Source organism: Urocampus carinirostris, chromosome 5, assembly GCF_059441175.1.
Source record: "Urocampus carinirostris isolate Australia breed hairy pipefish chromosome 5, RoL_Ucar_1.0, whole genome shotgun sequence".
In the NCBI taxonomy this organism is placed as follows: Eukaryota; Metazoa; Chordata; class Actinopteri; order Syngnathiformes; family Syngnathidae; genus Urocampus; species Urocampus carinirostris.
This window is the reverse complement of record NC_142353.1, coordinates 46,690,334-46,703,215: the sequence shown is the minus strand read 5'-3', so window position 1 is coordinate 46,703,215 and position 12,882 is coordinate 46,690,334. Positions and strand designations below refer to the sequence as shown.

General features: G+C 39.9%; 2 protein-coding genes across 2 annotated transcripts in view; one reads left to right on the top strand and one right to left on the bottom strand.

Moving 5' to 3' along the window:
* Positions 1 to 2,944, bottom strand: part of hk2 (hexokinase 2) — a 71,255-nt gene extending 68,311 nt beyond the window's left edge. Inside the window, exons 1-2 of the mRNA XM_088337016.1 lie at positions 2,758 to 2,944; positions 1,442 to 1,604 (exon numbers count right to left, since the gene is read on the bottom strand). Coding sequence (XP_088193142.1) covers positions 1,442 to 1,604; positions 2,758 to 2,817 — 223 coding nt within the window. The 5' untranslated portion in view covers positions 2,818 to 2,944. The remainder of the gene's footprint in view (positions 1 to 1,441; positions 1,605 to 2,757) is intronic.
* A 2,163-nt stretch (positions 2,945 to 5,107) lies between these two features.
* Positions 5,108 to 12,882, top strand: part of figla (folliculogenesis specific bHLH transcription factor) — a 29,437-nt gene continuing 21,662 nt past the window's right edge. The window contains exon 1 of the mRNA XM_088337017.1: positions 5,108 to 5,401. Coding sequence (XP_088193143.1) covers positions 5,210 to 5,401 — 192 coding nt within the window. The 5' untranslated portion in view covers positions 5,108 to 5,209. The remainder of the gene's footprint in view (positions 5,402 to 12,882) is intronic.

The window sequence follows — 12,882 nt, the reverse complement described above, 5'->3', positions numbered from 1 at the left end:
CTCTTTCTCTTGGAACCATCATGGGAGCCTCGTGTGAGTACTTGCTCCTGCTATCACGGTTAGATTTTTAACAATATATGTATTTTATTTGTGTAAATATAGCCACAAAATAGTCTTAATAATGACTAACTTTAACAGTCCTATTTATTTGTGAGGCCCATAATCACAAAGAGTCTCAAAGGGCTGCACAGACCACAGATTATTGCAATCCACAGACTATTATGACACCGTCCCCTGATCTAAAACTTACATGGGGCAAGGACAAACTCAAAAACCTCAACATGAGGAAAATAAAGAAACCTTGAGAAGGGACTGCAGATGAGGTAATCCCCCGCTTATAGACCTTAACCACAAAAAGTCTCAAAAGGCTGCACAGACCACAGATTATTGCAAACCACAGACTATTATGACACCGTCCCCTGATCTAAAACCTACATGAGGGCAGGGAAAAACTCAAAAACCTCAAGTCACGTCATGTTTATTTGTGACGCCCTTAATCACAAAGTCTCAAAAGGCTGCACAGACCACAGATTATCGCAAACCACAGACTATTATTATACCATCCCCTGATCTAAAACCTACATGAGGGCAAGGAAAAACTCAAAAACCTTAAGTCATGTCATGTTTATGTGTGACGCCCTAAATTACAAGAAGTCTCAAAGGGGTGCACAGACCAGATTATTGCAACCCACAGACTATTATGACACCATTCCTTGATCTGAAATTTACAAGAGGGCAAGGACAAAAACTCAAAAACCTCAACATGAGGAAAATGAATAAACCTTGAGAAGGGGCCGCACATGAGGTAATCCCCCGCTTATAGACCTTAACCACAAAAATTCTCAAAAGGCTGCACAGACCACAGATTATTGCAAACCACAGACTATTATGACACCGTCCCCTGATCTAAAACCTACATGAGGGCAGGGAAAAACTCAAAAACCTCAACATGAGGAAAATAAAGAAACCTTGAGAAGGGACCGCACATGAGGTAATCCCCCGCTTATAGACTTTAACCACAAAAAGTCTCAAAAGGCTGCACAGACCACAGATTATTGCAAACCACAGACTATTATGACACCGTCCCCTGATCTAAAACCTACATGAGGGCAGGGAAAAACTCAAAAACCTCAACATGAGGAAAATAAAGAAACCTTGAGAAGGGACCACACATGAGGTAATCCCCCGCTTATAGACTTTAACCACAAAAAGTCTCAAAAGGCTGCACAGACCACAGATTATTGCAAACCACAGACTATTATGACACCGTCCCCTGATCTAAAACCTACATGAGGGCAGGGAAAAACTCAAAAACCTCAAGTCAAGTCATGTTTATTTGTGACGCCCTTAATCACAAAGTATTTCACAGTACCGGGGCCCGAATGGAGAACAATGTCGGATTTCTTCTTGGCTCTTGGGATTACTAGTAAGTGATTATTACCTGTTCCATCTGGAGTCGAGCGTACAAAAGTCGGTAGCATCTTGACAGCGGCTGTGGGGTTGGTGTCTCTGCAAAGGCCTTTGTCCATTTCACGTCGAAACCTCATTGATATATCCATGAGTTTTGCATCCGGCAACTTCATTTGATCCAAATACTTGTCCAACTGAAACATTACAGAGATAAAAAAAAATTAGAATAGGAAAAACTTGTCGTTCATGAGTTGTTGAAGCATAACTCTCTTTCTAGACCATGGCCAACCCAAACGCCCAAACACCCAAACAAGTCGGTTATGCTTCCGTCCCTCCAGATGAAACGGGACACGAGAAAGCGTCCGTGTCACTCGGGTCAGGGTGACGCAACACACTCTTCTCTTCAACAGCTTTCGCTGGTTTACCCCTGCGGCATCATACAGGTGCCCTGCCCATCCCTTAAAATGCGTCTAAATATCCCTCTATCCTTTCACAACACCTCTCCACTCTTTCCTATCACCAACAACCTCTATTCCCCCCTCTCTCTCTGTGTCTCTCAATCTCTCTCTCTCTCTCTACCCCCCCTCTCTAACTCTCTCTGTGTCTCTCATTCTCTCTCTCACCCATCTTCTCTCTCTCTCTCACCCATCTTCTCTCTCTCTCTCTCTCACCCATCTTCTGTCTCTCTCTCTCTCTTTCTCTCTCTCTCTACCCCTCCTCTCTGTTTCTCTCATTCTCTCTCTCTTTCTCTCTCACACCGATCTTCTGTCTCTCTCTCTCTTTCTCTCTCTACCTCTACCCCCCTTCTCAGTCTCTCTCACTCTGTGTCTCTATTTTTCTCTTTCTTTGTTGCTCTTTGTCTTTTTCTCTCTCTGTGTCTTTTAAACTTCATTTGCTCTAATTTCCTTTTCTCTTTTCATACCCTTCGCGCTTTCTTTTCTCTCCTTCTGTCTTTCTATTTCTCTTTGGATTTCTTTCTTCCCCCCTCTCACAACTTCTCTTTTGTTTCTCACGCTCTCTCCCTCTCTTTATTTGTCCCACCCTTTTCTTTTCCCACCCTCTTTCTCTCATTTCTTTATCTCTCTTTTTAATTCTCTTTAATCCACTCGTCCGGGCCCCGACAGAAAGTTTGTTCTATTGTGTGGCCCCCCGAGTTCAAATGAGTTTGACACCCCTGCTCTTAGGGAAGCGCTAAATCCAGTTTAGTTATGTTCCTTATCAGGTGACATGATGTTATTTGAGGAGAACAGGTGACGATACCCGTTTGACTCGTCTCCAAGGTGAACATACCTGCAGAGAATTATCACCAAAAAAACTTGTTGGAAAACTTGTGGTACCGTGACTTACTTTATGCGTTCTCTCATCGTGTTGTTCGGCGCAGAAGTTGACAGGTAGACTCGAAATCATTATTCTTGGTGATTTACTCACTCTGCTTTCAAAAAGGTTACCTAAAAATAAAAGTTGGAGTTAAAATAATGACTTATGTCCTCAAATACGGATGAGCGTCTTGTGTTTTCAAGTTCGTCAGTTGGGAGAAAAAAATCGCTTCCGGGATTTGACAGTGTGGTGACGTCACGCAAATTCACATCGCTGATTGGCTGGAGAAAAGGCAGGGAGGAGTTGCCGCAAAAACAACAGTGATTAAAAAAATAATAATCCGCCGTTCTTAAAGGGACAGTGTTTTACATGTGTCCACTAAATGTCGCTGTCATGTGTCGTGCAACCAAATAGAAGTCCGAGGAAGACTTCAAACTACGGGGACTCAAAGTGAGCAAAAAAAAGAGAGAGAAATAGAAGGGGGGGAAATATAGATATATTTTTTTCTTAAAAGGGATAGAATTTAGGGAAGAACAAGAAAATGAGGCAAAAAAGGAAAATGGGAATAAAAAGAAAACCAGGAAAATTGAGAAAAAGAAAATAAGGAGAGAGACAAAGAAAGAGAAAGAAACAAAGAAAAATTAGAAGTGAAAGGGAGAGTCAAAGAGAGATAGAGAGAAAAAGAGTGAGTGTGTAAAAGAAAGGGCAAGCGAGAGAATGAAAGAAATGGAAAGAGAACTTAAGAAAGAAAGAGAAAAAAAAAAGATGGGAATGAAGTGATAAAAAAGAGAGAAACACAGAGAGAGATGGAGAGAGAGAAAGAAAGTGAAAGAAACAAAAAAAATAGAAGTGAAAGGGAGAGTCAAAGAGAGATATAGAGAAAAAGTCTGAGTGTGTAAAAGAAAGGGAAAGCGAGAGAATGAAAGAAATGGTAAGAGAACGTAGGAAAGAAAGAGAAAAAAAGAAGTAAAAAGAAGATAGGAATGAAGTGATAAAAAGGAGAGAAACACAGAAAGAGATGGAGAGAGAGAAAGAAAGAGAAAGAAAATGGGGAAGGAATAGAGAGAGCATAATATAGAAAAAAAGGTGGGGGGAGAAAGAAACAAAGAAAAAATTGAAGTGAAAGGGAGAGTGTCAAAGAGAGATGGAGAGAAAAAGAGTGAGTGTGAAAAAGGGAAACCGAGAGAATGAAAGAAATAGAAAGAGAACATAAGAAAGAGAGAGAAAAAAAGAAGAACAAAGAAGATAGGAATGAAGTAATAAAAAAGAAAAAAACAGAGAGAGAGATGGAGAGAGAGAAAGAAAGAGAAAGAAAAGGAGAGAGGAACAGAGAGAGCATAATATAGAAAAAATAGGGGGGAGAAAGAAACAAAGAAAAATTTGAAGTGAAAGGGAGAGTGTCAAAGAGAGATAGAGAGAAAAAGAGTGAGTGTGAAAAAGAAAGGGAAACAGAGAGAGCGAAAGAAATGGAAAGAGAACGTAAGAAAGAAAGAGTAAAAAGAGAGAAAGAAAAAAGTAGGACTGAAATAAAAAAAAAGAAGAGAGAAACAGAGAAAGGGACAGAGTGAGATAGAGAGAGAGAGAGAGAGAGAGAGAGAGAGAGAGAGAGAGAGAGAGAGATAGAAAAGGGGAGAGGAATAGAGAGCATAATATAGAAAAAAGAGGGGGAACAAAGAAAAAATTTGAAGTGAAAGGGAGAGTGTCAAAGAGAGATAGAGAGAAAAAGAGTGAGTGTGAAAAAGAAAGGGAAAGAGAACGTGAGAAAGAAAGAGTAAAAAGAGAGAAAGAAAGGAGTAGAAGGACTGAAATAATAAAAAAGAAAAAGAGAGAAACAGAGAGAGGGACAGAGTGAGACAGAGAGAGAGTGAGAAAGAGAGAGAGAGAGAGAGAGAGAGAGAACAGGGGAGAGGAATAGAGAAGGCATAATATAGAAAAAAGAGGGGTGGAGAAAGAAACAAAGAAAAATTTGAAGTGAACGGGAGAGTGTCAAAGAGAGATAGAGGGAAAAAGAGTGAGTGTGAAAAAGAAAGGGAAAGAGAGAGAGTGAAATAAATGGAAAGAGAATGTAAGAAAGAAAGAGTAAAAAGAGAAAAAGAAAAAAGTAGAAAGACTGAAATAATAAAATAGAGAAAGAGAGAAAGAGAGAGAGGGACAGAGCGAGACAGAGAGAGAGAGAGAGAGAGAGAAAGAGAGAGCAAAAGAGATAGAGCTTTAGCTACTTTACAAGTGGCTTTGGCGACACCAGGCGGACATATTTAAAACCGCAGCTCATTTTTCTCTCTCGCTTCTCTCCAGTGATGTCTGGCGGGCCGGCTGTTTGACACACTGTCCCTTTAAGATGAACTTCCGGCGAAGGGAAAGGAAGCGACCAATCAGGGCGAGGCGGGAGAATACGAGCAGGTGTTGACAGCTGCCTCCTAATTGAGAACCTCTTCTCTCTCGGTCCGCCATTAAACACTCATTCCACCTTCTTATATATAAAATGAAAGTACCGGTACCCAAGGAGGAGTTGATGAGTGACATCTTGAAGCGTTTGAAAGGTGAATCCGCGCTGCCCGTTTACTGCAACATTGAAAAGTTCAAACGAGTCGACGGAGGCTATTACGTCGTTTCCGAGGACTTTCGAGAAAGTGCCAGAAAAAGGGAACAAGTTAATGCCAAGGAACGGCTACGGGTGAGTTAACGAGTGCGTTAAATTGTATTCATGTGAGACACGACATGATTTTTGGTCATAAAACAACAACAATCTTCACTACTGCTTAATAAGCACAGTGGTTTTCAAATAACGGGGAGGAATCTGTTGTTTTACCTTTCCCTGAATAAAGTGTGATTACACCTTCACGTCGCTAGGGTGCAGTGGCGTTTATATTGGAGTGTTTTCTTTACTTTAAGCAAGTCATGTTTATTTGTATAGCCCTTTATCACAAGGTGTCTCAAAGGGTTGCACAGACCACATACTATTATGACCAATGTTCCCTGTCATTTTACTTACGTGTCTGAGCGTTCACACAAAGTCGGTGAGTAACACTTGAAACAACCGTGAGCAACGGCAATCCCAAGTGTGGCAACTAAGTCATTAGCAAACATGTCCAAAACTTGACATCACGTTACATTTTGCTGAGTTTCCGACAATGCAAAATGATTTTTCTCTTTTGAATGAATTGACTCAAGTACGATGGCCTACGAACGTCATTTGTTTTTACAATTCTTTCACAAGATTTCCATTTCTTTTTTTTTTCCTGGTATCTTTTGTCGCATAATAAAAACATTTTGGGGGCTTATTGAGTCGGTTGCAAGATACAGAACGGTATTTAATCACATTTTTTTAGTGGAAGTACAATGTTGGCAACAAGATTGACTTGGTATCATTGGAAATGATTTGAATGCAACACAAGCTTTTTCTTCTTTTTCCCTGTTTTTTTCTATTTTTCTTTTAATTCCTTTAAAAAAATCTCATTGTGTTTATTTTTTCCCAGCTGTTACTTTTTTCTTTTTGTTCTCTATTTACCTTTTTTCCTTTGTTTCTTTCTTTTCTTTTTTTTCTGGCTTTTTTCCTTCTTTTTTCTCTTTGTTTCTTTTTTTCCTCAGCTTTTCACTACTTTTTCATTTTTTTTTCTTTTTTGTTCTATTTCCCCCTTCCTTGAAGTCATTTTGTGCATAGTTTTACATCATATTTGGTCATGTTGGGATTAAAGAAGCAAAAACAACCTGAAAGAGCCGGTGTTATGCCGAGAAATGCATCCCTGCCGAGATTTGCATCCCCTCGCTACTATAACCACTTTTACCTGGTTTTATCTCACTTTTATATCACTTTTCGGGAATGTCATGGCGAACATATAACCAAAACCACTTCGTCTTGCATTTGTTGGGAATGTAATACAACTTAAACCATTCCGTCTTCTTATGTGTTTTGTGAATGTAATCGAATGGTAATGCACACCGTATACGAATCACTTTTGAGCAGGTAACATGTTTATTTTGCCTTTTTCTATTCAAATCGCTCGAATTGAAACTGTTATGCACTCTACCATAAAACTTATTATGCTGAAATTAGCTTTATGGTAGAGTGCATAACAGTTCTCAAAAGTGATTTATACACGGTGTGCATTACCGTTCGATTACATTCACCACAAATACAAAGACGGAATGGTTTAAGTTTCATTACATTCCCAACAAATGCAAGACGAAGTGGTTGCTTCGAGATGGCGTCATTGTTTTGGCGGTTGTCGAGTGAAAGAGAAGTATGCCTCCGAAAAAACAGTTGGTATTAGGTGCAAATCCACAAAAAATTGGTCATTTCTTAGTGTCGGTAATGAGTCGAAACATAATACAGAAAGTGGTAACAACGGCAATAATTCCGGCACGAAAACACGGCGGAGAAATTCTTCAGAAGATAGCGAAGGCAAGGAAAACGTGTGTTGAAGCGAACGATTCGACTAAAGAAAATAAAAGAATACTAGCAAGAAAGGGACTATTCTGCCAAAATGGACTCAATTACATTCCTGGTGACGCTATGAGGAGGATGATAATGGAGGCTACGTGTTCTGTGATGCGTGTACCCAGCGTGACAAAAAACTGGATTGCATCAATCATTTCGCAATACGAACTTTCAGAAAAGCACATTGGATCGCCACAACGACAATGAAAACAAAAAGAAGACTTGGCCATGCTTTCACTGCTAAAAATAGTTAAGTGGATGGCCGTATTTTCAGTATTTTGTATAATGTACAATATTGTGAACTGAAGTGATAACTGATTTGTATTAATTGTGATGATTAAAACTGAATGAAAATATAGATTAATATAATTATTTCAGTAATATTATTTTGTATAATGTAGAATATTGTTGCGAACTGAGAAATCTTGAAGTGATAACTGATTTGTATTACCAATAAACTGTGATGATTAAAACTGAATGAATATATAGATTAATATAATTATTTCAGTAATATTATTTTGTATAATGTAGAATATTGTTGCGAACTGAGAAATCTTGAAGTGATAACTGATTTGTATTACCAATAAACTGTGATGATTAAAACTGAATGAATATATAGATTTATATTATATATTTGTCGCCGATTTACAACTTCAACCTCGATAACACTCAATTTTGTGGAGCCATAGATCTCTGTTGGGACTCATAGATTTTTTAGCATGCTAGTCCCCGGGACCCATCACTTTTCACAGCTTAAATGAACACTGACCATATAACACAGTCGGCACAATCACACTCTCATACAGTCCCCTCTTAACACTCATACTCTTGTTGCTCATCACCTTTCCTCAGAGCAGCCAAAACCTTGCTTCCTTGATCCACTCTGTGCAATACCTCGCACCCTATACCACCAGGATTTCATAAACGAGAATATTAGTTTTATTGAAGACTGAAAAGCTCATAGATGTGAATGGGACCGTATATAGTTGTCTATGTGATACTCTCCTGTTTGGCTGCCAGCACAAATAGAAAAAACATAATGACAGGCTTTGATACACGATACCTATTGCCAATTTATACCTTCAATACACTCTCCACACTCTATTACATATTCATGTGAATCTCTAACATGTGTACAGAAAACCTCGGTGAACCCTTGGCATATATGCCACTTCTCTGTCTTCGAGTGTCAGCGATTGCAATTATGATCGAAATGAAATGATCTGCATTTCTATAGCGCTTTTCAAGTCAAGACTTCCCAAAGCGCTTTACAATGTGATTCACATTTCCCAATAGCGGCCGTGCAGCCATGTAAGGCGCTAACCTGCTTATTAGGGGTATCAGGGGTTCAGTGTCTTACCCAAGGACACTTCGACATGTAACACGGAGGAGCCGGGATTCGAACTGGGATCCCTTAATCCTAAAACGATCGCTCTACCTCCTGAGCCACTGCCGCCCCCGACAGAATTTGTCTATCGTCACATAATGTGCACGTAAATATAACTTTAAATAAATATATGTTTAAATAACATTTCTATCCTAATTTTGACTACATGTGCTGTTATTTGAATGTATTTTTTTCTGTAATTAACGGATTATAATTGATTTTGTATTTAATATCCTTATCAGGTAACGCAGTTGCATTTATTGTATTGTATTTATTTATTCAGCCAGTATAAACCTTACACGTGATATATACAAGAAATCATTTGACACGCGAACACTCAATAATGATAAAATGATAGATTTAAAAGAATAGAGTAAAAAATATATTGTAGTGTATAATACAAGGTAATTATGTAGAGTAGTTTAAAAAGAAAGAATATGTAAATAACAAGACTAGAGTAGAATAGGTCGGAGGAACGCCGTTGGCATAATAATACTATACATAACCTAAATTCCCGTTGAACATACGGATAGCGGAAGGGTAAAAACTCTCTTTAAGACGTGAAGTCTTGCTCTCAATGGAGCGAAGACGGCGATCTGACGGCAGGTCATCAAAGTACCTGCGAGCGGGGTGACTGGGATCCTCTATCATTTTTAGTGTCCGTTTTCTAGTTCGATCGATGTCGATACTTTGCAGGGACGGGAGGCCACCACTTATTATTTCCTCTGCCACTACTGATTCCATCTTTGACAATTCTTTGACGCGACCAAACCAAACTGTGATTGACCTCGTTAAAACGGATTCAATGATAGAACGATAAAAATTGACTAGAGTGGATCGACGGACTCCGAATGATTTCAGTTGACGAAGGAAGTAGAGCCTTTGTCTGGCTGACTTTAGAATATCAATAGCATTGACAGTCCATGTGAGGTCAGCTGACAAGTAAGTACCCAGAAACTTGAATGAATGGACCAGTTCCACCTCACTACCATTAATTGACAGTGGCACATGCAGGGGAGGCTTAGTACGGATATCTATTATCATCTCCTTAGTTTTACCTACATTCAATAACCGATTACTCTCATGACACCAGGTGGAAAGTGAATCAATTTCTGCTCGGTATTCAGTTTCGTCTCCATTTAAAATAAGGCCGTTATATCCCCATCTCTGTAGGTACCTATAAAGACTCTTTTCATTTTTAGCGATGGATGAACAGTCAAAAAAAATTTAATTCATGTTCCGCTGTTAAAAAGTGGCAGAGTAACCAACATATCACAACAATAGTTGTTTTACAAAATGTCGTTAACGTGTTGCAGTACAAACGCTGCCCTACTTGCAAGTGAGGTTCTGGAACATCGTAAGTTGAATTTGTTCGTAAGTTGCCTCAGAGCTATATTTTGTATGTTTAAAGTTTGTATACGTAAGCAGTATTGTTTTGTACTAAAAAATAAACATTTCATAAAATAATATGCTCTATAAAGATAGTTTTTATTTTACCTTACTTTTGGAAGATGGGCTTCAAGAGGGCCTGCTCCATGGTAGAGAGTGGACAGAAAAAAAAGCGATCCAACCATTTTCTCAACCGCCTCAAGCTTTCTTATTCCACTTTAATTTCAAAAGATACGGCCCGCCTCTTCTCTGCACTTTACACCAACGATATTGAATGGATGCACGAGATTAAATAAACATGTCAAAGTTCTTAGTGCGCTGGGGATACAGTATAGTATGTTTACACTCGAACTAGTAAGAGGAAGGCGGATTTCTAAACCACAACTAAACTATGTAATACAAAATAAAATTTGATTTTTGTTCTATAAAACCCCTTGAATCATAACATAATAAACATACATTGGAATATTTACGGATGTAAAATGAAATTAAATACAAAACAACAACCTTTATTATACTGTCAACAATACAGAATCACCGGGGGGGGAAAAAAAACAAACTACCCGGCGAATTGAATCCAGTGTAAACCACATAGTCCGCCACAGAGCTGTACTTAAGTAACGGCTTTAACGTAGCCTAAGATAGAAGAGTTAGATTACACTTTCTACTTCACAAATCTACTCAAGTGAAAAAGTATAGTGATTTAAAATACTCCGAAAACTACGAAATGCTCCAAAACCTATTCAAATAAATGTAACTCGTTAGTACCCTCCTCTGGTGGTATCATATCCATCCATTATCTGCACCGTTTATCCTCAGTAGGGTCACGGGGATGCTGGAGCCCATCCCAGCCATCTCCGGGCAGTGGGAAGGGGACACAAGGACGGACAATTCGCTCGCTCATTCACACCTAGGGACAAATTCAACCGGCCATGTTTTTGGAATGTGGGAGGAAACCCACGCAAGCACGGGGAGAACAAGCAAACTCCGCACAGGAGGTTCGCTCTCAATTGAGTTGGGAGCCTTGAAAGCTAGGATCCGGGTCAGGTTAGGCCCAAATGGGCTTTTCCACACAAACACAGCTGATAAAAACATTCCGTCCTTCTTAAAGGGACAGTGTTTTGTATTCTACTAGATGGTTGGTAGCTGGATTCGAACCCATGACCTCAAAACTGTGCCACACACGCGCTAACCACTGCCCCACCGTGCTGCCTGGTGGTATCACATGGTTAAAAGCAAATTGGAGCTACATTGGTTAATAGTCTTAACTTATAGGACAATTTCCACGCCACAATGTACAGTGTTCTGGTTTGCCTGCGTCCTAGACGCATGATTTTTGCTGGGGACGCATAGTCTCAAATCAACGTGCGTCCCCTGGACGCAACTTTGTTGACACAAAATTGTCATTATTACCCGATTACTTTTTTTTTAACAAAGATTTACCGCACTCCAAACTTTGCGTCAGGCAGATCCGCCATTGGTGTTTTGGTCTCGCGGTCGAGTTTTCGTCCGCACGCCGATCTCGGCCAACGAGATCTCATTGCTTCGAGATGACGTCATTGTTGTGGTGCTTGTCGTCGAGCAAAGGTTAAGTATGCCTCCAAAAAAAATATAGTATTTGGTGAAAATCAACACAAAATTGGTAATTTCTTCAGTGTCAGTAATAAGTCGAAACATAATGCAGAAAGTGATGACAACGGCAATAATTCCGGCACAAAAAACGGCGGAGAAATTCACACCTGTCAAGCAGTACGTTTTTGCCGTAGAAAGTAGGTTTATGATGCATTTTAAGATGTGTACGACGTACAAGAAAATTTGTATGGAAAAACGCAAATTTGTCAATGATGGGTACCGTCCGGTATACACCAACTATCACCGAACGGCAAATCAATCAAGTCAAAGTTCGCCGCGGTAGCCTCTATCTCGGTAACTTTTTTTCGTTGCAAACAAAGCGAGCGGTTTGATGCGACTGTGCGCATGTGTCTGCCGCCTGGGGATTTCCCATCATGCATCATTCCGTGGTAGTTGTGTAGTGAAAGGAAGTCCCTCTCTTTTTAGAGAACCGGCTCTCCAACGGCTCACTTGCTATGATGATTGATATTATGAATTATGTTGTATAAAGAAGTTAAGAAAAAAAAGGAAGTGTAAAAGGAGAAAATTTTAAAAAAGACAGGTTTGTGGTTATCCCTTGAATCGGTATATTACCAACAATAATTTGATGCAGAAAATGAATTCATAATTTCTCATTAGCTGCACCACTTATCCTCAGTAGGGTCGCGGGAGTGCTGGATTCCATCCCAGCAATCATCGGGCAGTGGGCAGGGGACACCCTGAACTGGTTGCCAGCCAATGGCAGGGCACACAGGGACAGACGACTCGTTCGCTCATTCACACCTAGGGACAATTTCATAATTTGATGATTAAAACTGAATGAATGTATAGATATCTATGATATATTTGTCGCCGATTTACAATTTCAACCTCGATACCACTAAATTTTGGGAGCCATAGATCTCTGTTGGGACCCATAGATTTTTTAGCATGCCAGTCCCCGGGACCCATCACTTTGCACAGGTGGGCGGCAGTGGCTCAGGAGGTAGAGCGCTCGTCTTGGGATCAAGAGATCGCAGTTCGAATCCCGGCTCCTCTGTGTCACATGTTGAAGTGTCCTTGGGTAAGACACTGAACCCCTAACACCCCCAATAAGCAGGTTAGCAGCCTTACATAGCTGCACGGCCGCTATTGGGAAATGTAAAGCACAATGTACAGCGCTTTGGGAAGTCATGACTTGAAAAGCGCTATAGAAATATAAATTTCATTTCAAATGAACACTGAATGTAGTGTACGAGCAATAAGCGCTATACAGTGCCTTGAATAACTCTCATTCAGCTATACACAATCCATTTGAGACATTGCCTTGGAAACAAACCCGAGCTGCCGT